We start from the raw sequence: 27,724 nt of genomic DNA on the forward strand, positions 1-27,724 counted from the left end.
CAGTTTTGTTCGGCATATTAATGTATCTTTATCGCCTACACGTCACTTTGACGCGGTGAGTTCTTGTGGTTTTCTGACGTCACGTGACAGGCAGGTGAAGTGGGTGCAGCCCGAAAACGTTTTACCAAAAGCCGAGCGCTAATGGCGAAAAGGGCTCGAATCAGAAATAACTGTTTTTCTTTTTTCTGTCAAATCATGCATAATCAGTGTGCACATATCATATCAGATGGGGAGGTATCGCGGTTTTCGTGACGTCGCGTGACAGACAGGTGAAGCGGGGGTGGTGGAAAAAAGTTTTTGACCAATCGTGGAAGGCTGATGGCAGACTTGGAATAGAGAAGTTTGGAATAGTGTTACGTTATAGCGCCCCTCGTTCTGACAACTCTTCATTGATGAGGCTGCGTTTTAGCGTCATTCTTAAGCTTCCATTGCATGCCGCCGCGATTTTCGACAAGCCACCGCAAGCTAAGTACGGGAAAGCGGACCAATCGCAGACGCCGGCACCACCCTCTTCATCTGGTTATCTATTTTAAGTGCAGTGGCTCGGCCCCACCGAATCCCTCTCCACTTGAGCGTGCTCCTCGCCTCTTGCCAGCCAATTAGATAACACAAGCCGCTCAGTGTAAGCAATGTTATTCGTTTTTCAAGCAAACAAAAGTGACCTCCTATGAACGAGGAGAGCGTTTGACTGGTCGCTTAAACAGCCCTGCGGGCGACCACCCGATGCTTGCGTCGGCGGTTAATCAAAGTTGACGTCAGGAGATTGGAATAAAAACATATTGGAATAGTTTTACGTTATAGCGCCCTTGTAAATACCCAAGTATATCCATTTCTTTATGTATTTCAGTAATAAGTTCTTGTTACTACTCCTACCGAGGCAAGGCTGTCTATCGTATTAAACACTACTTTGTCTCAGTTATTAATAGCTTATTTTTCATTTTAAATTATTCATTTATTTCCGTTTTTTATTTGTTATTTCTTTAGTAACTATTTTATTATATTTTTCATTCATATTACCTCCCGATTCGTGGCCTATCCCCGTAGTGGGTTTGTGTCATTACTTGAGGTTTCATCATCATCATTATCATCACCATATTTTGAGGCCACAACAATAACGATGACACTGGAAGTTTTGTTGCAGTTCAAAGTGCATTTTTCCTAGAACGCTAGTACGTTCAGGTAAGACTTAACGCCGCATACGTTATGCGGAGCGTGCACTTGTCCAAAAGTTTTCGATGCCACACAGAGTGACTTAGTGCATGCCACGCGGAATGAGAAGCGCGCATATATTTGCAGATGCGCGTCCATAAGTCTTTAAAGCGTGTTTCAAACCATAAGCACTTTCCTTCTGCCACGCGTGCGGCTTAGCTCTGACCTCCCATTCTTCGTGGGATATGATTTTCTTATACCAGCTATGCGTGAAGGAAAAGCGCGTGGCCAACACGTAATTGTCTCGTCTCTTATTGGAAAGAAAGCATAGATTAAGCGGGAAACTCTACTGAAACACCGAGCTTGCTACGATTCTTCAGTTATGAAAAAAAAAAAATCAGAAAACAGTAATTTGATTGCTTCAACGCACGACATTTGTGTAATGAGGCAAAACATACAGTGTATTGCAGTGAAGTGAGTAAGAATTTTCGCGCTTACGCAGTGTAAGCAACGCGTTATTATAAAAACTGTAAACCTCACTTGACCACGTTTCTAGCCTTTATTATCTCAGGTGCTCACCTGAGGCTTCCGCGCTGAAGCATACGGTGTGTTGCAGTGAAGCGAAGAAAGAATTTGCGCGTGTACTAAGTGTAAGCAACATGTTATAAAAACTGGATACCCCACTGGGCCACGGTTGTAGTTTTTATTATTATCTCAGACGCGCACCTGAGGCCTCCGGCTGCGGGTATTATTTTTCTTGTTGCTTGCTATACTGTTTCGTCACAGTACATACAAGTATTGTGGAGAAGCTTTTTAAAGCACATTCACCATCATGACATTCGTATAACTGCCCCTCTCTGCCCCTTGAAAAATAAAGAACAATACCTGCCAGATCACAAATGACGCAAGAAAGCGTACATGAAATAGATGCAGCAACAGGAGCGTAGTCTTCAAAAATCATCCCGAACATGTCTTAGTTTTATTGGCATTGTTTAGACACAATTTTTGAAACCAATGCTTATTCAAACAAGGCGTATAATCGGAAAAAGTCTAGAGAATTCAATAATTTCTTGCACTTATGAGTGCAAGCAGAAATACTTGAACCACATTTGGTACGCTAACGAGAGATCTCAGAGAAACCACCTGACAAAACAAGGCAAGTGGAGAGGTTATCCACTTGATGGTAGCATATTGGTTCTACACTTGGTCTTCTAAATCGGATATCACTCAGCTAGCCCAAAAGAAACAGTGTACTGAAAGGGAAGCCCTTCTTAATTTGATCTTAATTCTCAAGACATGCTGAAGTAAGCTTGAGTTCATTGTATGTGCGTGCAGAAGTGCGCTAAATGAAATGCTTTCATCCAAACGTATAACGTTGCAGAGCGTTGTCCTCATGAGCAACAGTAGACTTGAATGTTGTTATTGCGCCATCGACCCTACTTCGCGATTTACAGTATAAAAAGACGTACAAAAAGAAACGCATTTCGTGATGGTGAACGTGCTTTAAGAAGTTTCTGCACAATACTCATTTGTACTGCGGTGACATTGTATAGTGAGCGAAAAGAAAAATAATACCGGAAGCCGGAGGCCTCAGGTGCGCACCTGAGATAATAATAAAGGCTAGAAGCGTGCCCCAGTGAGGTTTACAGTTTCTATAATAACAAGTTGCTTACGCTGTGCATGTACGCAAATTCTTTCTCGCTTCGCAACAATACACCAAATCCTTCTCCGCATCACACATGTGCCATGCGCTGAAGCAATCAAATTACAGTTTTCTTTTTTCTTTTTCATAACTGAAGAATCGCAGCAAGCTCGGTATTTTACTAGAGTTTCCCTATTCATCAACTCATTATTCCAATAAAAGCCGAGACAATTACGTGTTGGCCATGCGCTTTTCCTTCACGCATAGCGAGAATTGCTATGCGCACATTTGCAACAGAAGCACACATTTGCAACATTAGAAATGATGCCAATCGTGTACTATGCTACCTGCGCCATAATCTACGTCTTGTTCCTCCCTCAGTAAAACTACTCGCATATTTAACGATTGTTTGACCCAAACTGGAATACACATGCTCAGTGTGGGACCCACACCAATCTAACCTGGCAACAGCACTAGAATCCATACAGAATCGTGCAGCAAGGTTCATTCATTTTGACTACTCTTACCACACTAGCGTTACTAAACTTAAGTCATCTCTGAGCTTTCCAATCCTCGAGCAGCGCCGCAAAACAGCAAGACTGTGCCTCTTTTACAAATTTTATCACTCACTACTTCATCAGACCAACATCACGCCTGCGCATCGCACTTCATCCCGTCATAGCCATTCAAAGGCTCTTTATCCCCCTCCAGTTCACACTTCCGCTCATCTTAACTCTTTCTTCGTTCAAACAGCGAAAGACTGGAATTATCTACCTGCTGAAGCGGTGCACCACTCCAGTCATTCATCGTTCAAGGCATTCATTGAAAAAATGATCTAAATATGCCCACCTCTCATGTAGAAACCCGAATGGGGTATGTGAGGTACCAATAAATAAATAAATAATAAATAAATAAATAAATAAATAAGGAAATCATATCCAACGAGGAATGAGGGGTCAGAGTTAACCCACACGCGCGGCAGTAGGAAAGTGCTTATATATATGGTTTGAAGCATGTTTTGAAGGCTTATGAACACACATCTGCAAATATATGCGCGCTTCTCATTGCACGTGACATGCACTCAGTCACTCTGTGTGGCGTCGAAATATTTTGGACAAGTGGACGATCCGCGTAACGTATGCGGCGTTAATTCTTACCTGACCACACTAGCGTTCTCGGAAATATGCACTTTGAAATGTAACAAAAACTTCCCGTGTCCTCGTTATTGTTGTGGCCTCAACACATGACTCCATAATCATGCCACCGCTGTCTTCTTCCTTTTCGATGTGGCGCATGTCCACGTTCCGCATGAATGCTTTTTCAGCGTCGTTGGAAACGGAGGGACGCGGCTTTCGGCAGCGAGGCGTGGCGTTGTCAAAGGCCGGCAAACAACCGTTGCGCAACGTTGCACAGGTGTTTCTTAAACCATTTCAAGTTGGTTGACGTGTCTCGGATACACCACAATGCAAGTGACGCGTGCTCCTATTACCAAACGGACATCATTGCCCATTGCTGCATCGCGTTCGCCGCGACGGCAGCCCAGCGTCGGCGCGTAAACAAACTTAAATCTCGGAGGCAACGTCGGAGGCCGCAGCCGTGGTTGCCGCCATGCTAGCGGAAGTGGCCTGCGGCGAGAGCCAATAGGCGTGCAGCTCTGATCCCCCGGCCCCCAGGGGATATGTTTTCCGTATACGCTGCTGGGCCGTGCGAACGCTGAGATACGCCGTCATGGGACAACCCGGCTCCTCTTGCGCTTCTTTATGGATGCGCTGCACCATCTAGTGCTGATGCCGAGCAGTCCACGCGTGGCCTCTGAGACTAGAAGAGGGATGCGCTGGTGCCTGGAAACGCTGAGCATTGGTCCCTCACTTGCCGCACACTCAGTGGTACATAATCCATGAGCAGCCCGATATGCTGCCCATTCGACCACGGACCACCCAGTGACCCAGGTAGGCGAGAAAAGGGTTAGATAAAAACATAAAAAGATACTTGGTTCCCGCAAAGTGCGTGAAATATCCTAAAAATGCCAACGCATGAATAGACAGAATAAGCATCTCTATTTACCACCCTACTCTTTTATGCTTGCAGGACAGCCTTGATGTGACGTACTAATGTCTGCAATAATACAGCATAGATTGGCCAAACCTCAACACAAATCGATTGTTTTCGCGACACGTCTACAATGGATACCGCGATTCATTAATTGTAGCAAGCTTACATTATCAGGTAGACATGACCTGCACAAAAACCGCAGTAATCACAGGAAATATGAATCGTAATAATAAATCTTATTTACTGGGACTTTATGATCGACATCACTGTATTTCCTTAATTCAATTTTGTATTTTTCTTTCTTTTTTGCGTGATTGCACATCAAGTTGCTACCTCTTAAGATTGCTTCTCTAATCATCGAAAAAAACAACGGGAAAGAGCGAAGCGTGTCTTGGTGCCCCTCTCGGTTTACCTTGCCCTCGAGCTTGCCAAGATTTTTTTCTTGTAGCAGCAGATTGATAAGCTACAAACAGCTTTGCGCCAGGTGACAAAGTGCATCGTGCTGGGATTAGCTTAACGGCCCGCCTGCGTCGCATTTGCGGCAAGGCGCACCATGGCGACTTCTAGAAATTAAGCCTGTGAAAAGCGGTTATAGACGAAGGATGTCATTAAGGCCAATTGCCTTGCGGGACAAAGGGACATTGAAGAACGACGAGGTTCATTTGCACTACAATTTATGCCGTCATATCCGTGAAACTCAGCAGTTTGCACTTTCCTTATCATAGAAAGAGCGACCTGTTTAAGGTTTTCATTTGAGTTTTTTTTTTATTGAAGACACTGTCAGTGTTCTAATAATATGCTGTATATAAAAAATAAAGAAAGGTGCTTTCTAAATATATAAACTTGAGACACATGAAATGCGTAATATATATCAATGTAGCAAAGTACAATTTTTACTGAAGTGTACAGGAAATACAACGTCACACAGATAGTGTAAAACGAAAAGAATTAGAAGAATAGTCTCAAACATGCCAAATATTTCCGCCTTAATTTTCTAGAGCACATGGAAGATTCTATGTTTATTTCATAAGGGAGTTTACCTACAAAACCTATTCTCTGCTTAGCGAAAACGTCTTTGTGATGGTGGCCGCAAATATTCGGCAAAACATAACATTCTACTCTGATCGTGGTAACAAGTTTCCATCACATACTGGTGCGATACTATATTCTTTTAGATTTGGATTCTTTTCTAGACGATAATTTACACCAAGTAGTCTCTTTTTTGAAAGATTCCAACCCAGGTACGAGCAGCTCTTTTAGAATAGACGTTCAGGGGTGCTATGCAGGATGCGCCGAGTTTCTCGTTCACCCGAGTTTTGCCCGAGTTTGCTCGACGGCAGTCAGTGAACGGAGATAGCGCGGAACGGGCCGAAGGTGCAGGCAAAAAAATATGTAGACAAAAAGTCGCGTATGACAACATGAGCGCACCCTGCGCGGCACGCTGCTTCCACGTTTCAAGCGCAGAAGGCTGCACAACGAAACGCGCCAGCGCCGCGTATTGTTATCAACGGATTATCGCAACTTAGCGATACCGTGACTGTCCCGCTGTCTGACAGCACACTTGCCGTGAGCCGTTTGCCACGCCTTTCCCGGGCGCGTCAAGGGCGTGCCTCATCTTTCGGGCGCTATCTATCTATCCTCCATCGAATGCGAACGGGGTACATGCGGCGCATTCTTGCACCTACACTTTCACTCAAACGAATACGTTAAAGTACGACAAATAAAATAACACACATTTTTATTTCTTTAGGTATCTGTTTTTCGTTTTCAATGCTAGAAATTTGTGATGACAAACGGAGATCGAGCAAATTATTAAATTTTGCACTTCTTGCCGTGAGTAGCGACAGGGAGGCGAAAGCTTAGAAGCGGTACATTGAAGCGGGTCGCACGCACGAGGGCGTTCATACGGTGATAAGTCGCCTAGGGGCGCTGCAGTGCTATTCTCAATAAAGTCGGTCATGATCCATGGAGGGTCATGGCCACTCTTTCTCTATTAGGGGAATAGAAACGCAGCGCCGCGGTACGGCTGTTCATCGCAGGCGCTTCACTAGGCTATTAAGGCCCCCGCTTTACCAACTAAAAACGACACAACAGCTGTCGCTGTAAAATGGCGGTATGTTATTTTATAGTGCGTAGTGACGCAGTTCAGTGAAAATGTACCAGTTTATCTTTGTGCGCGGAGCCTCTGCGATACATTGCGAAACGTGCGTGCTTCCCCAGCGACAGAATTCATCGCTTGTCATCGCTTGCCCAGTGAAGGCGCCTCTGAGCGCATGTACGCAGTATATGAGTGTGTTGTGCAGTCGAAGGTGCTTGCGGATTACCTCTGCTGGAGCCAGCAGCGATCGCAGATGGATATCGTAACGACACCGCAGCACTCGCATTTTGGCAGGTGAGGGCTCTTGTGTGCAGTTATGAAATCAGATTTCGAACGGAGAGGGGTGTTGGAACTGTTGAGTGCGCAGTGCTTGTGATGAAGAAATGCCATTGCACTGGGCCTAGAAGAGCGAGCGATTCTCGGACGCTGATCGTGTTTACGACGTTGTGGCTCCGTTTCATCACCGATGACAGAGCAGCCATCTGAAACGACTGCTGCGATAAGCACTCCTCAGCATCGTCGTCCCCCTCGACGCCTCGACGCCTTGCAAGCACCTACAGTGACGTGCCGATAATTATTTACTGTGCGCTACGCGCCGCAATGCAGGCAATGAAACCGTGTTGTGCGGCCATCTCAGCCCGAGAAGATGTATGCCAGCGACAGTCAACGCTTTGTTCTCGATAGTGGTGCTCAGTACATCACCGATGACAGTGCGTTGTGCGTGTTTTATGTCGGCGGTCAAGATTGTTGATGCCTCTCAGCTCGACACCGCGACGCTGTTGCCGGAAGATAAGTTGGGCGTGGCCCAACTGTAGTGGGTGCGCGCGCAATAGTTACATGCCTCGCGCGGGGCGTGACCTCTGGTTTTGATTGACAGGCGAACTCGTGCTAAACTCGTACATCGCGAAACCCCCTCCGAGTTCAACTCGGGAACATGGCGGCGGCAGCAGCAGCCTGTTTCATTGCATCCAGCGGCAGCAAGCGTCAGTATGACCGTCCGGACCCGTTCACCTGCATGACCGACGGGGAGTTTCAGCGTCATTTTCGCCTGTCGAAGACATCAGTGTGCTGGCTGTGTGACGAGCTAGGCGAAGACTCTCGTCTGCGGAGACAGCGTGGCGGGCTTCATTCGCTCACCGTCGTAGAGCAAGTCATCTGTGCCCTCCGTTTCTGCGGGACTGGGAGTTTTCAGGGAAGCGTCGGCGCCGAGCGTTACATCGGACGCCATCAAACTACTGTTAGCCACTGTGTCAGAGATGTGTCTGACGCGCTTATCGATGCGGCAGTGCTTAAGCGGTGGCTAGCTTTCCAGAATACTGCGGTGAAGCGGGCATATATAAAAGAATGCTTCCCACTTCGTGGGAACATTACGAACGTAGTCGGGTGTGTCGACGGAACGTACGTAGGAATTAAGGCGCCTTCAATGTCAGCGTTACTGTGATTAACAGACTTTTTCGCTGGTTGATCACTTTTTGTCGATTGTTCTACTTATCTGTCAGGGTGCCTTCCAAATGGCTCACTTTCTTGGGAAAGGGGTTAAGTATAAATAGATAAATGGATATCACTAATTGTGTGAAGTAACCTATGAATCCTAATCTCATAAACAACTTGGGGTTCTTCATTGGTGAAGTTACTAAGTATGCACAATGCTGAATTTTGGTCATGCGTAATCTATCGGCCGCACTATGAAACAGCGAGGCATTGCCCAATTTGTTGCAGCGCGAGATGTGGATGTTGCGCCAAGCCGGTTGTGCCTATGCATTTGTGGCGAAATGAAAATGCATTGAGAATCTTAGTGTGTTGGCTTGCATGAAGAAAATACTTCAGATTGTTTGCTCTGTTCACTGTCAACGCATGTGCCAGAGGTTCAGTGCATCTTCATTTTTTTTTTGGGGGGGGGGGCGGCGTTATTATGGATGGATAAATTGTATATTTTCGTCTCATAATGGGGCTCTAATTCTTAAGCATTAGAACAATGCACATCCGATACTCTGCAGAACTCTCTGTACATGAAGATGTCGTGAACCACCAAGGCATTATTACATATCGGGAGAAATGTGGTGTAGATGCGAATGAAAAGTGGGTCTTTAACCTACCATGATAAAAATAAAACTTGCAGAGCAAATAGACCATTTGTACAGCTTTAGAGCAACGATTACACAAAACGTGATATGCCCAAACGAGTAAACACTTGCCGCATTGCCAAAGTAGGCTGAGCGACATGCAGCATATATTGGCATTGAACATGTCTCGTAACTGTTATTTTTATTGTAAGCCCTCGCTGTCACACCTTTCCCTCCAGCACTCCCTTTACTGAAACGTGGCACTGTCTTTCGATTGGTGTCATGATGATAATGGTAACGGCAGCAGCAAGGCTGGTTAATGCTTGCCTCTTTGATTCCTGTGAGTTTAGTGGTAAAGAATATGGCACGTTCATACATACAGCTGCGCTGCAAAATTTCACATTTGTGATTTTTTGGAGAACTAATTTGTGTTGGGAAATTTCAAAGATGTGCACCATTGTGGCCTAATAACTAGACCATTGGTGAGGTTGAAGACGGTGTATTGGTATAGAAGCTTGAAGTTTAATTGCACAACAATTCGACGGGACAGAAAGAGAAATACACACAGCAGAATGCTTTGCTGTGTGTGTTACACTTCTTTGTGTGCCGTTGAATTGTTGTGCGATCCAACTTAAAATAGAGCATTGGGCTTCTTTGGCGCAGGACCGAGGAAGTGTGAGCTATTCGACATCATGCCAGTGCCTTGCCACACACTTATGGAAGTCGGAAGGTTTGCAAACAAAGCTTTGCTTTCAAATCCATCTGCTCATGTAATACAAGCGCTGATTGAAAGAACCATCACACAAAAATAATGGTGAAATCAATGGCCTGTGAAAAGTGTAATTTGTATATAGACACTGTTGACATAATAGGTGCCATATCGGTGCCATAATAGATGCCATACCAGCCTCAAAATTGTACTGGACAGAGCAGTTTGTTTCCTATGTGAAGCTCGACCTCCCATTACATGCTGTGCAAATAACCAAGCTCAGTTTGTTTTGACGTGCTACACAACATTCAGTGTAATCTGTTTTTGATTCTAAAGAAGTGCCAAACACCACCTCTTTTTCAAGGATGTCATGGGAATATTTGGCGAGACCTTTTTCAGCCCCTCATAATGGAAGTGTGGTCAGCCAGCTTTGCTTGGATGCCTTTATAGATTTCTGCTCCTGATCATTGTGTGCTATCAAATTGCAGAAGTCTATGCAACTGGTCCAAGGCATTACGTGTTTCTATAGTCGGATACAACTTTAGGAGGATGCGGAATCTGCACTTTAAGGCAGGTGAACACAAGCCTGCACCAATGGGCACGCACTCGAGACTGATATCGTGCCGCCAGACAGACTAATATTGCTCGTTGGAGAGGGACTATTTCTTTAGACGTGTAGGCAATCGGCTGCTGCGCTTTGGTCATCTGGGTGGGGCCTCTCCTGTCTTCTGAAGTTTTATCCGACTGTAAAGGATGCTGCTTTTCATGCAACACAAAAGGACAAAGTGTACAATTATTTGGCCTATGAAATGGATACATCAGAAGTGTGCTATGCAAGGGCTTAAGATGTGTGAAATATGGTACATGCAATTATAAGACAATGTTAAAGAATATGTGGTATCGAACATGCATGTAATGGCACATTTGAATCGGGGAGTGTTGCAGTCATATGCACAGTCTATAGGTGATAGCATTATTAAGCTCCTGCTGTTTCCTTTCTTCATTGTGAATTACACACACCGTTCATCTTGTGGCTAATGAACACGCACTGTATTCTTGCACATAGAAAGAACAAACAGCATGATGACGTGTATGCTGCATTAGTGTATTTTTTATTTACATGGTCCAAGAGTGGCACAGGTTGTCTTACGTTTTTGCCTATTTTGAAGGGACACAAAGTGCATGTTATAAGTCTCCTAATATGCACAGCACAATGTTTACTGCAACAATTTTATTCATGTTCTTGAATAATAAACAAAATATTAAACTGAAAGCTCCTTTATAAGGTGCCTTCTGTGGGCTCGACAGGAGAGCAGTGAGGGCACCGATACTACTGTTGCGGAGCAGCCCTCTGGACCTTTGCCACACTCTCAAGAGCACGTGCCTGGCGCTCTCCTACTGCCACCAGGCAGTTGAGTGGCTCCGGCAGCAGAATGTTTTGCTGCAAAAAAGTGTATTGGAATGAATCAGCCACGTACAAACCATTATTTACAAAGAAAAATGCTCGTTGCACTATTAGTACTAAGTGCCCTTAAATATGGAAGCCTCTAGTGTAGCATGCTTAGTAAAACAATGCGTTGGGACAACATTGCTTTATTTTTCAAAACTGGGGTTTTCTTTTTCAGAGCCAATTGTCATGTTGATTAGTGTGCCAGCAGCTGAGGTGGCCCTGCACCTTCACAAGTCTCTACTGTCAGCACCACAAACCTATTTTTGTTCGCTGCAAAACAAATGCCTCACCCTACAATCCCGTCTTATACGAGCTGATTGCATCCTATGCCTACAAACATCATATTCTTGTCCCATTATGCAATTTCTACCATCCTTGGCTGTAGTTCTCTCTCCTTGACATTCATTCTGTAATGCTTATGTAATCACCTGATATGAATTGGCAACAAGTGATCGAATACGTGCATGGCCTGCCTGCCGATTCCTTTCTTTTTTAATCTCAACTAGCATATCAGTTGCCACGGTTTACTACGCCACTGTCTTCCTGCCTTAATGCTATCTGCAACAATTTTTTTTACTTTGCTTTCTACACAGTCCTTGACATCTCAAGTTTCTTTGTTAACCTCCAGGTTTATGTCCCATATTGCATAACCGGTGGAATGCAATGATTCTAGACTTTTTTCAAGGATATCGGTAACGTGGCGATCACGATTCGGTAATGCCTTCCATGTGCTGTTCAACCCATGAAATTTTTGTATGTTTCCTGCTTTATATCAGTACTTGCTATTGATATTTCACTTGGATAAAGATACTCTTCCATAAATTTTCTAGCTTAATGTCACTCATGAATTTCTGTTGCCTCACCAAGTTGGTGAAGGTTACCTTCATCTATTCCATATTTTCGCGGGCCCACTTGCACGTAAAAGCACGAACACTCATTGGTTCTCACTGCCTTCTTTAAACTGCTGGACATTCAGTTCGTTACTACGAAAGTGACTTAATCCGTGCACTCTTATTATGCTAAATATGAAACAGTAGAAATATACTTACCTGCAGTTTGTCGAAGTCTCCTTCACTGTGTTGGTAGCGAGATCCATCGTCGGTACCACCTCGTCGCATCGTAGCTATATAGGATGTCTACCTTTTGCCCACACTATGTAATGTTCGTGACGCTCGCAGTCACGCAGAGTGGAGGAACTCGGCGCACTCGCAGAAGCAGCCCCGGACAAGTTTCTTCAGCACTTCGCCGTGAACAATAGGTGCGCGTTGCGATCTGTAAAATCGCCGAAGCTATTGGCAGTCTTACCGGGTGCACGGGAAGATTGCCCACGGAGGAACAGAACTATCCAAGAAATAGTGGCCTTCGTCGAGCCTGATCACTACGTCGCGCACTGCAAGCTCGTTGTACGGGTTTGTTTACACTGGGCCTTTCTGATGCTTAGCCGCCATGCTTGCCCGGTGAATGGATGTGATGACGCCACTACAGCGCTCCCTCGTGGTATAATGCGAAGCGTACTAAATTACAAATTAGTCTAAGACGCATTCAGTGCACATCTCGTAAGCTTCAAAATGCTTCTAAACCACGTTAAAGTAACTGATAATATTGTACTAAATACATTTGTTTTACAACTTGCTTCTGCATGTAATGCACTCGGTGGAACGACAAACAAGTGAAAGAAGGCACGACCATGCACCGACGGTATGATCACGTGAGCCCCAGTTTGTCGACCGCCCAGAAGGCAACGCCCAAGGAATGATAGCCAGCCAGAGTGAATCTAGATAAACCAATGAAACTGGAGGCTTGTCGAAAGATAAACTGTGTCTCGGTACCATTCGTGCTTTCATCTTGGGGTGTCGCCAGAGCTCGTGAAGATCCCGAGTTTCGCCAAACTCGACTCATCCTGCATAGCACCCCAGGACCTCTCTTATTCGCATCCTCCTGTCCATTTAATGACGTCCTATAAAAAACAAGACGATACCCGTTGACAATGATGAGGACTCGTCGTGGTGTCCTAGTGGCTTTGGCGTTGCGCTGCTAAGCCCAAGGATGCGAGATCGAATCCCGGCAGTGACGGCCGCATTTCGATGGGGCCAAATGCAAAAACGCCTGTGTACCATGCACTGGGCGCACTGAGAAGAACCCCAGCTGGTCAAAAATAATCTAGAGACCCCCACTACAGGCACCTCACAATGATGTCGTGGTTTTTACACGTAAAACCCTCGAATTTAATTAACTAATCATGAGGTCCGTTTCAGAACTGATTGTGGCATTTCTTTGCGGTCGTTTCTGAAGTTTTTGTCCTTTTATCTTGCGTCGGCTGTGGATGCTTGGGGAGAATAGTTTGTCTGTCGAGTATTATGGTATGTCTGTATTAGTTAAGGGTGGCTCCAGTAGTGAACAGCATTTTCCTAAGCTCGATTGACCATGACCATGACCATGAGTCGGCCTTATCGGGCTTAGGTTCACGTGTGTTCCGCTGTGTTGACGATTATTTGATTTTTGTGAGAGGGAATAACTATACAACGCCGGTGGTCAGGGTTCTGAAGGGATTTAAAGGGGTCCTGAACCAGCCTTCGGGCTTGGCGAAAACACATAGTCCGCAGATAGCATACGTTGCTGTGAACATCTAATCCAAGTTTTGCAGTCATGCGTGAAGCGTGGAGCTCGCAAGCGGAGCGCGAAGTCAACTTTCAAAGGCTCTCTTTTCAACACTAACTCTTTTCTGGACGTTTTATTTCATAATATAACAAATTCCCACACGCAGCTGCTATTGGTAGATAGCTGACGTCAATCAAGAAGGGTGTCTCAATCATGCAGTGTGCTTCTTACTGTTACTGCGCATGTTTATTGACCAAGTTTAATAAACAGGCTGAAGTAAGCGAAAGCCTTCTGCTCACGCTCGACCGCGGCCGCCCGCGTAAGAATTTACCACCCTTCTTATGTCGCAGGGGTCAGGCCTCGCTAATTTCGACTAATTTTGAACATTCAACTAGCCTCTAACGACGCGAAACTTAAGTGGAAGCTTTAGCTCGTGTGCTCCTATGTAAATACATGTAAAAGAAGAATTCCTTTTTCTCGGTAACCACTGGGTCAAATTTGACGAGGTTTGTTGCATTCAGTAGGCGAAGCGTTGCGGACACGCCCAGCTCCTTCGTAGCCTTCGCAGTGCAAGGCATTCAAGAAGCGGAAGCACCGCGAAGGGCGGGTTTGATTGCCAATAACTACCCTTCTGCTGTACGCATTGGAGTACTTTTTGCGGCAAAGTATTTCTCAAATAGCCTATTTCGGCTATTCGGCTATATATTTTGTTCGGAATATATATTCGACTATATATTTCGGCTATATTAGTTTTGTTCGGCATATTAATGCATCTTTAATGCGTACATGTCACTTTGACGCAGTGGGTTTTCGCGGTTTTGTGATGTCACGTGACAGGCAGGTGAAGTGGGTGCAGCCCGAAGGCTTTTGACCAATAGCTGGGGGCTCATGGCAAAGAGGCGTCGAATTAGAAATAACTGTTTTTTTTTTTCGCTAAATTCATGCATAATCAGTGTGTACACATCATATCAAATGGGGAGGTACCGTGGTTTTCGTGACGTCGCGTGACAGACAGGTGAAGTGGGGGTGGTCCAAAAAGCTTTTTGACCAATCGCGGAGGGTTGATAGCAGAAATGGAATAGAAAAGTTTGGAATAGCTTTACGGTATGGCGCCCATGCTTTCTTCCATGTCAGTTTCCAAAAGATGGGAAGCATTGTACGGGTGAGAGTAGAATGTGAAAAAAGGAGCAATAGAATCATAACCTATATCTGTGGAAATTATACGTAGGTGTGCAGACAAGGGAAGTCTACCGAGAGAAGCTAGACAGTCTGCTCCTAGTCAGGACTGTCAAGAGCTGACCGACCTTACGACTATGGGCGATTGCCTAACGGACCACACATTTCATAATTCACTCTCGCAGTACCTGGACGAAACAGGCATCCAATAATACTCTATAAAATTTAAAATAGTTTATAGTAGTTTTATAAAATTTCATTCACACATAATGAACGACCCGCGGTAATCTACTCGTAAAATATTTACATGCTACCTTGGGTACACTACATTCTCTATTATAAAGATGAAAAGGACTTCATAGCCTGGCCCTTGAAGAGGCCTGTAATTAAAGAAAGGCAGCTTTCGTACATAGGAGCCGAAAAATAATGAGCACGCGTGTACGTTTAGGTGTATAGAAAGTAGGAGGGATACGCTTTGCAGGATTCGTATCCTAGTAGCCTCGTGCGTGCTGCTCGTGTTTTTCGTGCCGTTCAGACGACGAACTCGCCTGTGTGCCTTATGTTAGGGGCAGATATGTTATTCAACCCGCTATGGTCTTTTCCTTGCAGTCATGTACGAGGGCTTCAACGGATTCGCGGAGCTGACAAGCCAAGAGGGCATCTTTCATTTCTGGATCGGGATGCAGCCGTTTGTTGTGCTACACGCCGCCCACACTATAGAGGTACGCTACTTTCGCCGGACGACCTTTAGGCAGCACGTGGCGTGGGAAGTTCGCCCTCGTCACCACGCGGATGTTTTCAGGACAGTGACTGCAATTTAGCGCATTGATTGCCGATTCCGTATACGAAAGCTTCGCCAGGCGTAAAATGCTTATCATTATACCTTCAACGAGCGCTGGTGATGTCCATAGTCGCCATGACATGTCTAACTACGACAGAATACTGAAGCGTTCTTTTGAAATATCTTGTATGACTACTTCTCCTCCTGTAATCACCATTAGCAGTGAAATCATCACTGTCTTTCTCGCTCACTCCTGTGTTCATCGACAAGCTCAGAGTTAGTTCACATCTCCTTTTCGTCTTCAACACTCGTTCGTTCTTCGAGAGGCGACACGCGTTTCGCGAGCAGCAGTTCCTTCTAATGCATAATGACAATGGTGCACATGCTCACAGCGTAGCCGTTAGAAGGCTGGTGTCACGAGATCGAGCTTCTGATCTCGATTATAGGCTCGACAAAAGCGGCAGGGTGTTCGTTAGTCCTCATTTTGCTTATATTAATTTATGTAGTGCACAAGGTCCAGGAGATCGTTCAAAGTGAGATACAGTAACACTTATCAATACAACGCACGCATCAATCAATAGCAATGGGCGAACATGTAGCCATCTATAACATCAAGGTCGTTTGCTGGTCACCACCGGTGCTGTGAACGAGGGAACAAACGGGCGTTGCATAATTTAGGCATTCTTTTTCTGACCTTGGCCATCTCGCGAAGAAAGTGATTCGTAGGTTTTGCAAGCGATGTCATTCATCCCTGGTCACCAGTGCTCACCGATGCTGCTGTCCATGGGAACAGCTTGCGTCTGCTGCGCCTATGGTAGTTGCCCTCGCCTGGCATTGTGCCAGCATGGGCGGGAACCACCTCTTACCTCTTTCGCAATATAGACGCGGCCCAGAACGGGCGTCTGGTTTTGACAGCGCAGATTCATGACTCAGCCAACAGTGCCGGTGCCCGGTTATCGCCCTCAGACGCCGCGGACGGTAGTGACGGCTATGCACTCGCGTGCAGACGTTAACAGAGCTTTGTACATTCCTCGTAAAACGTTTCCTGGACCCTGCATGTGTGACCGAACCTGTCGTCTTGAATAGCGCAACTGAGGCTGATGTAAAACTTTCGTTACTTGAAAGCACAAATGTTTGAGGGAGACGGTTGCCGTGGCTACTTTTGTCTTCGTAACACCAGGAGTGTTACAGTAGCCCTGCTGTAGGGCTTGACAACATATGTTGTGACTCTTACAGCGGCCTGAAGAGAGAGAGAGAGAGAAATAAAAGTGAAGGAAATAGGGGGATTACCCAGAGGATATTGCCGGTTGGCTACCCTTTACTGGGGAAAAGAAAAATAGTACGATATATGAGCGAAAAGGAAGGAACGAAAATAAAAAAAACAATACAGAACTGTCTGCGAAGGCGCCATATAGTCATATACACTGTCCACGTCCCACTGAGAAAGTGCCCACTCACAATTGATCACACAATCCGGTGTTCTTAAGGGAACGCAGCAGTTCCATTCCATTCGTTATGGACCAACACGCCCTAACCTACGCTCTTTCAAGTTCCATTATAGCGACTCGCGCTGGTGTCCGTGTAGGCTAGTGTCCAAGATTTTGTTTTATGTGAGTGGGCGCTTGTACAGCTGGAGTCTAATACGGAGGCGAGCGTTGCCTTTTGCTGGTTGAAGTGAGGGCACTTGCAAAGAAGGTGGGCGACCATTTTGCTGCATCCGCAAAACTCACAAAGTGGGCTGTCGGCCATTCGAATGATAAACGAGGACGAATTTCAAAATGCTACTCCAAGCCATTAGACGGGTTAGAAGGGTGCAGTCACGTCGTGAGAAGCCGGACAGTATACGAAGTTGTAAATTAGGTTTCAGGTTACGAAGACGAGGGCGCTTGTAGATTCGGATCTATTCCTCTGATCCACTGTCAGGTTTGCCGCTGTTTCGGCTCTCAAAAGGGGGATGGTAGCACAGCGGACACCATCATGGGCAGATCGGATGGCTGCGTCCGCTTGATAATTTCCATGGATGCTACGGTGGCTAGGCAATCACTGAAATGTTATTAGGTGTCTTTTGTGAACTGCCTGAAAAGAAATAAAAAATACAGTACATGTTCATAGAAAGCCTACGTGAAGAACACTGGGTAAAAAATAAAGATGACAAAGCGCGCTTCGAGCTGAAGCATAGACGGCTACAAAATGCCATTCTTGTGGTAAATATACCTTTTATTTTTTTTTTGTTCGTAATGCTAGTTGTGAATACAGTTGGAAAGAGCATCTGAAGTTGCATTCGAAACACATTTGGGAAATACATCGAGATAGTACTACGTCAACTTGTTTTGTCTATCTTAAGGGTAAATTTTTTTCTCGAGCTTTAGACGTTGCCTTATTTTTAGGGCCATGTTAACCCGGCAATCATTTCTACCGCCCCGCAACAAATTACTGAAGCTTCCGGTAGCGCCTACCATACTTTTATTGTGTGTTTGCTTGGGTGTTCTATTTCTTTCCTTTGCCCTGAACACTAAGGTTGTTGCTGCGGCTGTTGCGAGGCACAAAAGCAAAACTAATCTTGATGCAGGGAAGTGATATAAAGCAAAAAAAAATTATGAGGTCACGAAAAATAGAATTTTAGATAAACATGCAAGCATATTAATGTCTAGAACAGTGCTCATTATACTACAACTCGAGCACCACTATGAAGTACCTGCAACCGTTATTCTAACGATCTTTTGTGCGGCCTACCAGGAGGACCAGACTAGGGTCTCCTCTTGGGACTAATATATGTTATTTCACCCTCTTTTTCTCTCCTTGTGTGGCAACTCTGAATGTATTCGCATCCATAGTCGGCGTATATCTGCGACACCGGAAATATAGGGACCGGTGCGATGGGGTGGGAGAATAGTCAGTTTGGAAGCAATACAGAAAAATATTCCTTAGCCAAGATATATGACTATTACGTAATATCGGGCTGTAGGCATCTTGAAGAATAACTATCAATCCACAAGTGATTTAATGACTTATTATAATATTTTTTTGCCAGACTCAATGATGCTAATAACCAGCGGGACATTTCAAGCTTTCAGTACAATTTCCATGAAAACGCCACGGCAGGATAAATGTAGGGAGGAGCAAGGTGCAGGGACTTGTAGGGAGTGTTCAGCCTATGCGTACGGTAACTTCGCAAGAACGGTTGGCGACGCTGGCGCTTGTTGGTTCTTTCGAAGCGTCCTAGCGTTTCAACAATCTTATGAAGACTTCCCCTCATTCATGGCCTCCAACACACGCCTTACTGTTTTCAAGACCGTCCAATCTTGCTGCTTGCACAGGCGCAAAAAAATGCAAAAATAACATTTCTGTGATTATTGCAGTGACAGAAAATAAAAGGAAATTTACCCTATACTAGCGTATGCACGTGTGGCATGCAAATGACTTGAGGTGGAGAGGTGGGGGAGGGAGGGGGGGCAGCGTAACAATGTAACACCGGTGTCACACGACCACTTTCGATCGTGATCGAGCCACATCCGGATAAAATTTCTCTAACACGATTGCCTCTCTCTCGCATCTTGCGCACCGGAGCCAATCACGACGGAGAAACTCGATTCCGATTGGGTTTGATCGCGATCGAAAATGTGCCATGTCATAACCGCATAAAATTTAGCATCCACCGCACATCAGCATAATAATAATAATAATAATAATAATAATAATAATAATAATAATAATAATAATAATAATAATAATAATAATAATAATAATTCTTGTTCTTCCTTTTCTGATTATTATTATTATTATTATTATTATTATTATTATTATTATTATTATTATTATTATTATTATTATTATTATTATTATTATTATTATTATTATTATCGTTGTTGTTATCAGTATATCGTTATAAATTAATCTCATTATCAAGTAACCCTGGTTGGGTCAATCTATCTGTGCGAAAAAATGCTCAACGTGCTCATTCCGTTTATTAGTGCTCCTCTGAACAATCACAATTTCAACAGGCCATCATGTTTCACTCAAAGCCGAGACGAATATCGAGATGTTCCTCAGTAGTGACGTACAATGACAGGAGTAACTTCAAACAGCCAATAAATATTCATGAAATGCATGATTTTTCCTCCCCGCATTTGCACTAGAATGATCATATTAACCCCATGTATTCTGCATAACTGAATCTTCAGCGAAACTTGATATCAAATACTCGAAATTGATAGTCCGATATGAAACGGAAGCACTTGAGCCTTGAATGTTGGCTTTTTCTTGTGTGGAGTCCTCGAATACAAAGAAACGCAGTTGCAAGGAAATTTGTATTTACCATTTTCGTTTATTCTTTTCGTCTGTTTTTCATAAAGCCCCTATTGACGAGCACCGTGAACATCTCCAAGACTGGGCATTACCAATTTCTCGGCCCTGTACTCGGCGAAGGATTGTTGACCAGGTGACAAATTTCGTCCCAATTTATGAACCCACTGTTTCCAACATCTGCGGAACACTTTGTACGTCAGCGAAATTCTGCGGGCCAGATTTTTTTTTGTTCTTTACCATGGTTGCTTTATCAGTAAAAATAAATAAATAAATAGTAACTAAAATAATGAAGAAAGGCAAGTGTGCATGTACATAATCAGCACCGCACTATCGCTACATAGGGTGCGTTTTTTTTAGCTGCGCCAATTTTCTTTTAATTCTCTGTGGCAGATAGCCAATTTCTAACCGTCGAACTAAATTACTCGATGAGGCGGTCATTATTTCTGTAAGCAATGATAAATGGTTAATTGAATAATTCTGAGAATTACATAAATTAACGTTTTAATTATTTCTTTACGGCACATATTTCAGTCTATGAATTGTAGCTAGTGAGTTTGGAAAACATATTGAATTAGAGTGAATTCTGAAGACGGCACTGGTTTCGCGATATTCATAATCGAAGTTGCGGTAAAAAAAAATGCCCTGTTCTTCCACTTACTTTTTTTTAAACATGCTGTTTCACGCATTGAAGCGCCAAAGTAAGTGGAACGCCAATGAAGTTTGTTGACACTTTGAAAATCTATATCTCCAAACTGGTGAGGTCTTGCGAATTCGTTCCAAGTAGATATGCCTTGCAAACTCACCGGCTACAATTCGTAGGTTATAATATATGCCGTAATGAACTTAATAAAATATTCGTTAGCGTAAGTACGTTAATTATTCAATTAAGTATTTTGATTTCCCGTAGAAGTAATGGCCCTCTCATAAAGTAATTTAGATTAGGGCTTTGAATTGTGCTAACTGCCACAACCAATTTTTAGTTATTTGATGAGGCTAAAAAAACACCATGCAGTGTGCTGCCTCTATAGCCTTGTGGGATGTTATAGCGTTTCGAAAATTGCGCTTTATTAATAAAACTAGTGGCAGAAGCGCTTTCAGAAACAGGTACGGCGAACCTTTGAGCCTCCGAAAAAAAACAGTAATGGTCCCTTAAGGCTACGAGAGTAATATTTCGGAAGCCTATAGGGAATTACAGATTACGAGAATAGGGAAAAGGTGCATAAGAACGTTGTCATACGTTATCCGAATGCTGAAACTCATTACCAAGAAAAAGCAGTGGTAAAATTAAAAAACCTTTTCGTTCCACCCGTTGTTTGTCGTCGTTAGCTGATGGTATTCCCTAATAACAAGTTCGCTGCCGTTATTGGTTGGTGCCCGTCCTAGCAACCCTGCCTAGTGCATAAACTGAGCTGTGATTAAGAGGATGGGCGCGTAAAGTTTTTATGATTGTAGGCGAGACATCGAAACACCCCGCGGTGCCTCCAGTTGAAGCAGCCACTCTTTTGCCTCGTTAAATTTATTGCTGGCGTCCCTGGAAGCACCTTGGGACAGCGTGAAGTGGTGCTGCTGAGCAATGCAATACGTTTGTTCTGTTGTTTGTCGCCAATGCACCCCCCCCCCCAAAAAAAAATATAGAAAGAGAGGACAGCTCCTCATCTCAGTAGCCAACGCACTGGGCTTGTTTGCGTTGGCCAATGCGTGTGAGGGGCACAATAATTGGCCATTGCAAACAAGCCCTATGCGTCGACCACGTTGTATAATGACCGTGCATGCAATATATTAGACCTATGTGCCCCTCGAAAACAGCTGAAAATTCTAACGAATACCTGCGTGCCCTCATTCACAGAGCAGCTAGTCTCCTCGCTAGCAACAGTGACATCAAATGCATCGCTTACCGCGTCACAGGTGCCGCTTGCAGCGCACAAATAGTCAGCAGCAACGTCAACTCTGGGATTCCTGTGAAACGCAACACGCCCGAAACCACATACGCAAGGATTAATTCTTGGTCTAGTTGGTCTTGGATTGCTGATGAGGGAAATTAGCACACCAAAAGACAGCACATAGTGGAAGGAACGATAAGCGCTTGTCTTTGTCTTCCATTGCACTGTGTGTAGTCTTTTGTTTCGCTCATTTCTGTGACATCTTTCGCCACCGGAAATACGTCATGTGGCAAGTAAGAATGAAGAGAGAAAGATTTATAAAAGAAAGGCCTTGTTTGGGACGTAAGCGTGACGTACATTCAAGAATTCAAGAATGACACAGAACAGGAATGTCGCTTCCAGGGGCTGGTGAAAGCAGCAAGGCAAAGCCTCTCTGATGGTAGCTCGCCTCCTCGCACCATTATCTCACCAAATTTTAACTGCTCCTATGCCAGCGATTACTAAACCCACCTCATCCTAGCTGCAATTTCGTGGCAATGCCTTTTCCCGATAATGCGTTTCGGCACTTTTCGCGTTTGTGAGTGGCCGCGTTCAACGCTCCATCCGGGGCGGTGCGTCTGTTGAGCACTCTCGAACGCGAAAAGTGCCCAAAAGCATTAGCATCGAAAACGGCATCGCTACAAAATCGCAGCCCTGCGCGATCTTCGGCGGCCTGTGATGCACCTATATTGAGCATTTTCAAGAGACACTCCAAATTTCACCAGTGAAATATCGACGTGAGGTGTGAGGCATTGCAACAGCGAAGGGATTGTGAAACTACTACAAAGGAGGTTATTTGGTTCCGTTAAAGTCATGCTGCTCAGCTAAGGCGCAGAGGAACACAAGTACCTGTATCTCCTCCTCACTCGTCCATGCATATTCATGATTCACTTGACTGATTCCTAATTGGTATGAACGTCAACGCTGAGTCCAATGTATGTGGTAGCGAAGAAACTTCAGAACGCCTTCTGTGCTAGTGCATGTCCAGCGTTTGCCTTCGACACCGCTCTAAACCAGCTAGACGGAAAATCTTTCTCATTGGACAAGATCTTGGGGCCGTGTTCTCGCACATTACGAGGCACGTTTAGAAAGTAAGTTTCGTCATTGTTTTTAAAGAGAAGGTGGTACACCAGGTGAAACAAACAATTGCCATAAGAATTGCCACTAGCCCATTGCTGGTTCAACGATGGAAGGAGCGTCAGCGGAGCAGGAATGACGCATGCGCAGAGCGCCGAAGAAGATAGAGTAGCAGCAGACCACTGGTGTTCGACGTTATTTGAGTACAAATCCCGATGGCAGACAGACGTGTGCTGACAACATGGTCGCCAATGGACGTACGTGCTGTTATCCGGTATGAATGGGCACGTGGGACAAGTGTGTCCGTCATCCTTGAACTCTTAGAGATTGCGTATGGTGAAGAGGTCATGTCTCACGCCTTGCATCCCAGGGCACCGAGTTTTAGCAGAGTGGTTTCTACAAACTGATTGCACAGCTGCGACAAATGTCTGAATGTGACTCAAACTCAATGTGACTCAAAATGACTACGTGGAAAAATAGGGCAAAATGTTTAGTTTATGATGCCATGGCGCATTTTTCTTTTTGACAATAAAGTTTCTGCGTGAATGTAAATGACGAAACTTACTTTCGGAACGTCCCTTGTAGAAGGCAACGCAAGCACTGCTGCGATTCCTGAAGGCAACTGAACTTTGTGACCGTCTGTGACACAGAACTGAGAACTTACATTACATCGGTGACTTCAGTGCGGATGCACACTTGACTATCTCTCCTTCTCTCAATATTTTCTTTCAATTTGTCCTTCGGCCATTGCAGGGAGCCAACTGGGCTGAGTTGTGGTGATAAATGAAAGGCACGTTCGTGCCTTTCATTTATCATTTTCTGTCTCTCTCGTTTTCTCTTACCAGTATTTTTGGCGCTGTTTTCAGCATTGAAAGAAACGAACGCGGACTTCCTTGCTTGGAACTCTAATATTTCACTTGACCCTTGTCTTACACGTATACTGTCAAGAAAAGAAAGAAAGAAAATGTGCGCAGTGATGCAACCAAACACATGGCAATAACAAAGCCATACACTTGAAATCAAGTTAAACACATACCATGAAGACATGGAGCACATCATCATCATCATTATCATCATCATAATCATGATCATCATCATCACAGAAGACTTCCTTTAGGCATCTGACTACTTCTCCTAACTCCGCCAAAGAAGCACTAACATATATGCGGTCCACTTCAGAGAAGCACTTGTTATTTCTCAAATTTTTCTGTCTATACCATCGTAAGGCAGTTTCTTCATCCTGTTGAAGATCGCGTGACATTGGTTCTTATTTAAAAGTGTGCAACTGCGCTGCCTGGAACTGCTGTATTGCGCAATGTATTCTCATGTTACCTTAGTCTCTTATTCAAGCATGCGCTGCAAAAAGGATTCATGCCATCAGGCATCAGCCACGCAATTATAAAATCGTGCGAGCACATGACAGCTGAGAGTATAGAAACGCGCGTGAAAGAAAAACCAATTAGGTGGAGTAATGAAAAGACTTTAATTATCTTGTCTCTATTAAGTGCTGTCAACCCTTTGTAGCCAGCACAAAACAGCTAAGACAGACAAAAAGTGCAGAAAGGCGACAGTTATACCGTATCTACAGAGGGTATCAAATGGCCTCAACAAATCTGGAAAAAAGAAATAAATTAAAAGTTGTATTTCTAGCTTCGCTTAACCTTTCAGAAAATTACTTTTAAAAAAACCTGAATTCGACTCATGTGAGTCAAGTCTCGATAAAGGCCCCTATATTGCGTGGGAAAAGTTATTTGAGAAATCCCGCTTCCTTGCGGCAAATAATACGTAAGACTAAACAATAAATGCTTGAAAAATACTCGAACAGCATGAGAATCTGTTATGCAAGACACCGATATTGAGAAGCCTAGCTGAGCACTGTCAAAAATGGGGTGGTCACCTCATGCTTGACAGGGCAAAGGAACTGGTGTACAGTGGTACGGAGAGACAGAAATGTATTAGAAATGTTTTTATTTGTGTATTCATTATATTTCCCTTTTCATTAGTGTCCTATATAGCTGTGTGACTGCACGTCACTTATTGCTCCATCGGTGGTTTTAAGAAAAGTGATATAGTTACATTCTTTATTGAAAGGTTATGCGTAGGATGATGTGCGCCAGGTATTCTTGTGTCGTCCCAAGTGCATTACTTCGTTATACAGTTCACTGCATTACTCCGCACGTTTTGTTTCTTCTGTTTCTTGGCTGCATATATGACCGACGAGCTTCAAGTATGAAATAATAAATTGTTACTAGTGCGAAATCCCTCTGTGCGTCTCGGGTTTTTGTGTCAGTGTTCCTGGGTAAGTTATATAAGGACGATGACTTGGACAATTGAGGCATGTGTGCAGGTCACGTTACTTTGCGCTTCCCTTTAATGGTTCTGCACGAATAGGACTGTACGCGATCCCTTATGGAACGAGAGTAAATTATATAGCAAACGTATTGGTTGTCCAGCATTCCATGCAGCACGTACCTCTTCAAAGCGCCGTGGAGGCTTGAAGCTCGAGATAAAACATTGGCACTGATCTATAGAAAGCTACGCCGTAGCATTGTCAGACTGCAAGGAAGTTGTACCTTCTGAATACCCCGTCAAGCGTTACAGTTTAGCGTGTGAAAAGGCTTGTGTGTCGATCTTGATAAAGCCGAGCGCATCGGATGCACAGTTTCGAACTGACCGCTACCACAGTACACGCGCGGCTGACAGCTGCTTTGACACACGTGCGCCCAGAAATCCCCTCAAGCATGTTGCCCTCTCCTAACTGCCGTGTATAAATAGGGCAGCGAATAAAGCACATGAATAAACCACGACGGCATTCATCGGCTTACACTTGGCTTGATTGGCTTGCATGGCACTGTCTCGTTGAACGGTACGACACATGGGGCGCTATAATGTAAAACTATTCCAACCCTTTGTATTGAAATTCTACAGTCAGTCCTCCGCGATTGGTCAAAAACTTTTTTTGGACCACCCCCACTTCACCTGTCTGTCATGCGACGGCACGAAAACCACGATATCTCCCCATCTGATATGACGTGAACACACTGATTATGTATGATTAGGCCGAACAAATGAAAAATAGTTATTTCCGATTCGATGCTCTTCGCCATTAGCCCTCGACTATTGATAAAAAGTTTTCGGGCTGCACCCACTTCACCTGCCTGTCAGGCGACGTCCCAGAACCGCAAAAGCTTACCGCGTCAAATTGACGTGTGCACGTTGAACATGCATTGCTATACATAACAAAACTGAATTTTCTTCTGAATAGCCGCAGGCTGCCCCGTTCCGACAGGAATAAAAGATGGCTGCCGCCGATCGCTCAGGCACTGGCTACTCGCACCTGCCGGAGAGCATGGGTTTATTTGCCTATAATAAACCTTATTGCGTGTCCGTGTAACGTTTTCTAACACTTCCTGCTCGTGTAAGACGTCGTACTGCCAACTCTTCTTTGCTGAGGATTCGCTTTAGCGGCATTCTTAACCTTCCGTTGCATGCCGCCGCGATTTTCGACCAGCCACCACCAGCTAAGTAATGGCAAGTAGAACAATCGCAGAAGCCGGCAGCAGCCTCTTTATCCGTTTATCGATTTTCAGTGCAGTGGCTCGGCCCCATCGAATCATTCTCTACTTGAGCGTGCTCTTCGCCTCTTGTCAGCCAATTAGATAAGACAAATAGCTCAGTGTAGGCAATGTTATTTGTTTTTCAAGCAGACAAAAGTGACCTCCTATGAACGTGGAGAGCTTTTGTTTCGTCTGTTCAGGCAGCCCTGCGGACGACCGCCTGATGCTTGCATCGGTGGTTACGCAAATTTGACGTCAGGAGATTGGAATAAAAACATTTTGGAATAGCTTTACGTTATATAGCGCCCACAGTGTCAGAAGTGGGATTCAAAGAGCGTCGTCATTCAGTCGCTACAGAAGGAGCCAGTATAGAATTAGTGAAAGCTCCGCGAGCCGCGACACCTGAAGGGTGACGTCACTAAACAATATAATTGTTTTCAGCAAAAGTTTCAGCTCTTCTAACAAACTCGGCACTGAGAGACAAGCCCCGTGAAGAAGAAACGTAAACTGCCATCCTGCTCAGCTTGGCTGGTGACGATGTACTTTACGACCAACTTCACGTTTACCCAAGACGAGCAGAAAAAGGACTTTGCTACCGTAATGAAAAAAATGGGATGAGTACTGCGTAGCGTAGGTGAATGAAGTACACGAGTGGTACCTATATAATCAACGGGTCCGAGCACAAGGTATGTCTTTCGAACCTTTCGTGTGGGACCTAACGCAGGTGGCACGATCATGCAACTCCAGTGTTAAGTAGATTCGATAATCCATGACCAAATTGTATTTGGAACAAGCGACGACAAAGTGCGCAAGAAGCTCCTTCCGGACAATAATTTGACACTGGCAAGAGCAGAGCATATGTAGTACAAGGCAGCCGATTTATCGGCCGCACAATATCAACTCTGGGTACGCGAACAGTGGCAGTTCGAACTTCTATAATCAAGTCCTAAGGAAACTGATCCACCGACAGTGTTTTGATATCGTAGGGGTCTTCATGAGCATGGCCGGAGGAACTGTCCGACGTATGGCCGTACCTGCAGAAGATGCGAGACAGGAGCCATTTTGCCATAAGTTGCAAGAGGAACAGCTAATTGGCCTAAATCAGCACTGTCGAAGACTTCACAGTTCCTTGACGTATCTGTACACAG

General features: G+C 44.6%; 1 protein-coding gene across 1 annotated transcript in view; it reads left to right on the plus strand.

Moving 5' to 3' along the window:
- The window catches only part of LOC135912464 (cytochrome P450 4C1-like), a 93,334-nt gene that overhangs the window by 21,558 nt on the left and 44,052 nt on the right, over positions 1-27,724 (plus strand). Inside the window, exon 3 of the mRNA XM_070534441.1 lies at positions 15,547-15,625. Within this exon, the coding sequence (XP_070390542.1) occupies positions 15,547-15,625 (79 nt within the window). The remainder of the gene's footprint in view (positions 1-15,546; positions 15,626-27,724) is intronic.

This window comes from Dermacentor albipictus, chromosome 1, assembly GCF_038994185.2.
Source record: "Dermacentor albipictus isolate Rhodes 1998 colony chromosome 1, USDA_Dalb.pri_finalv2, whole genome shotgun sequence".
NCBI classification, from domain to species: domain Eukaryota; kingdom Metazoa; phylum Arthropoda; class Arachnida; order Ixodida; family Ixodidae; genus Dermacentor; species Dermacentor albipictus.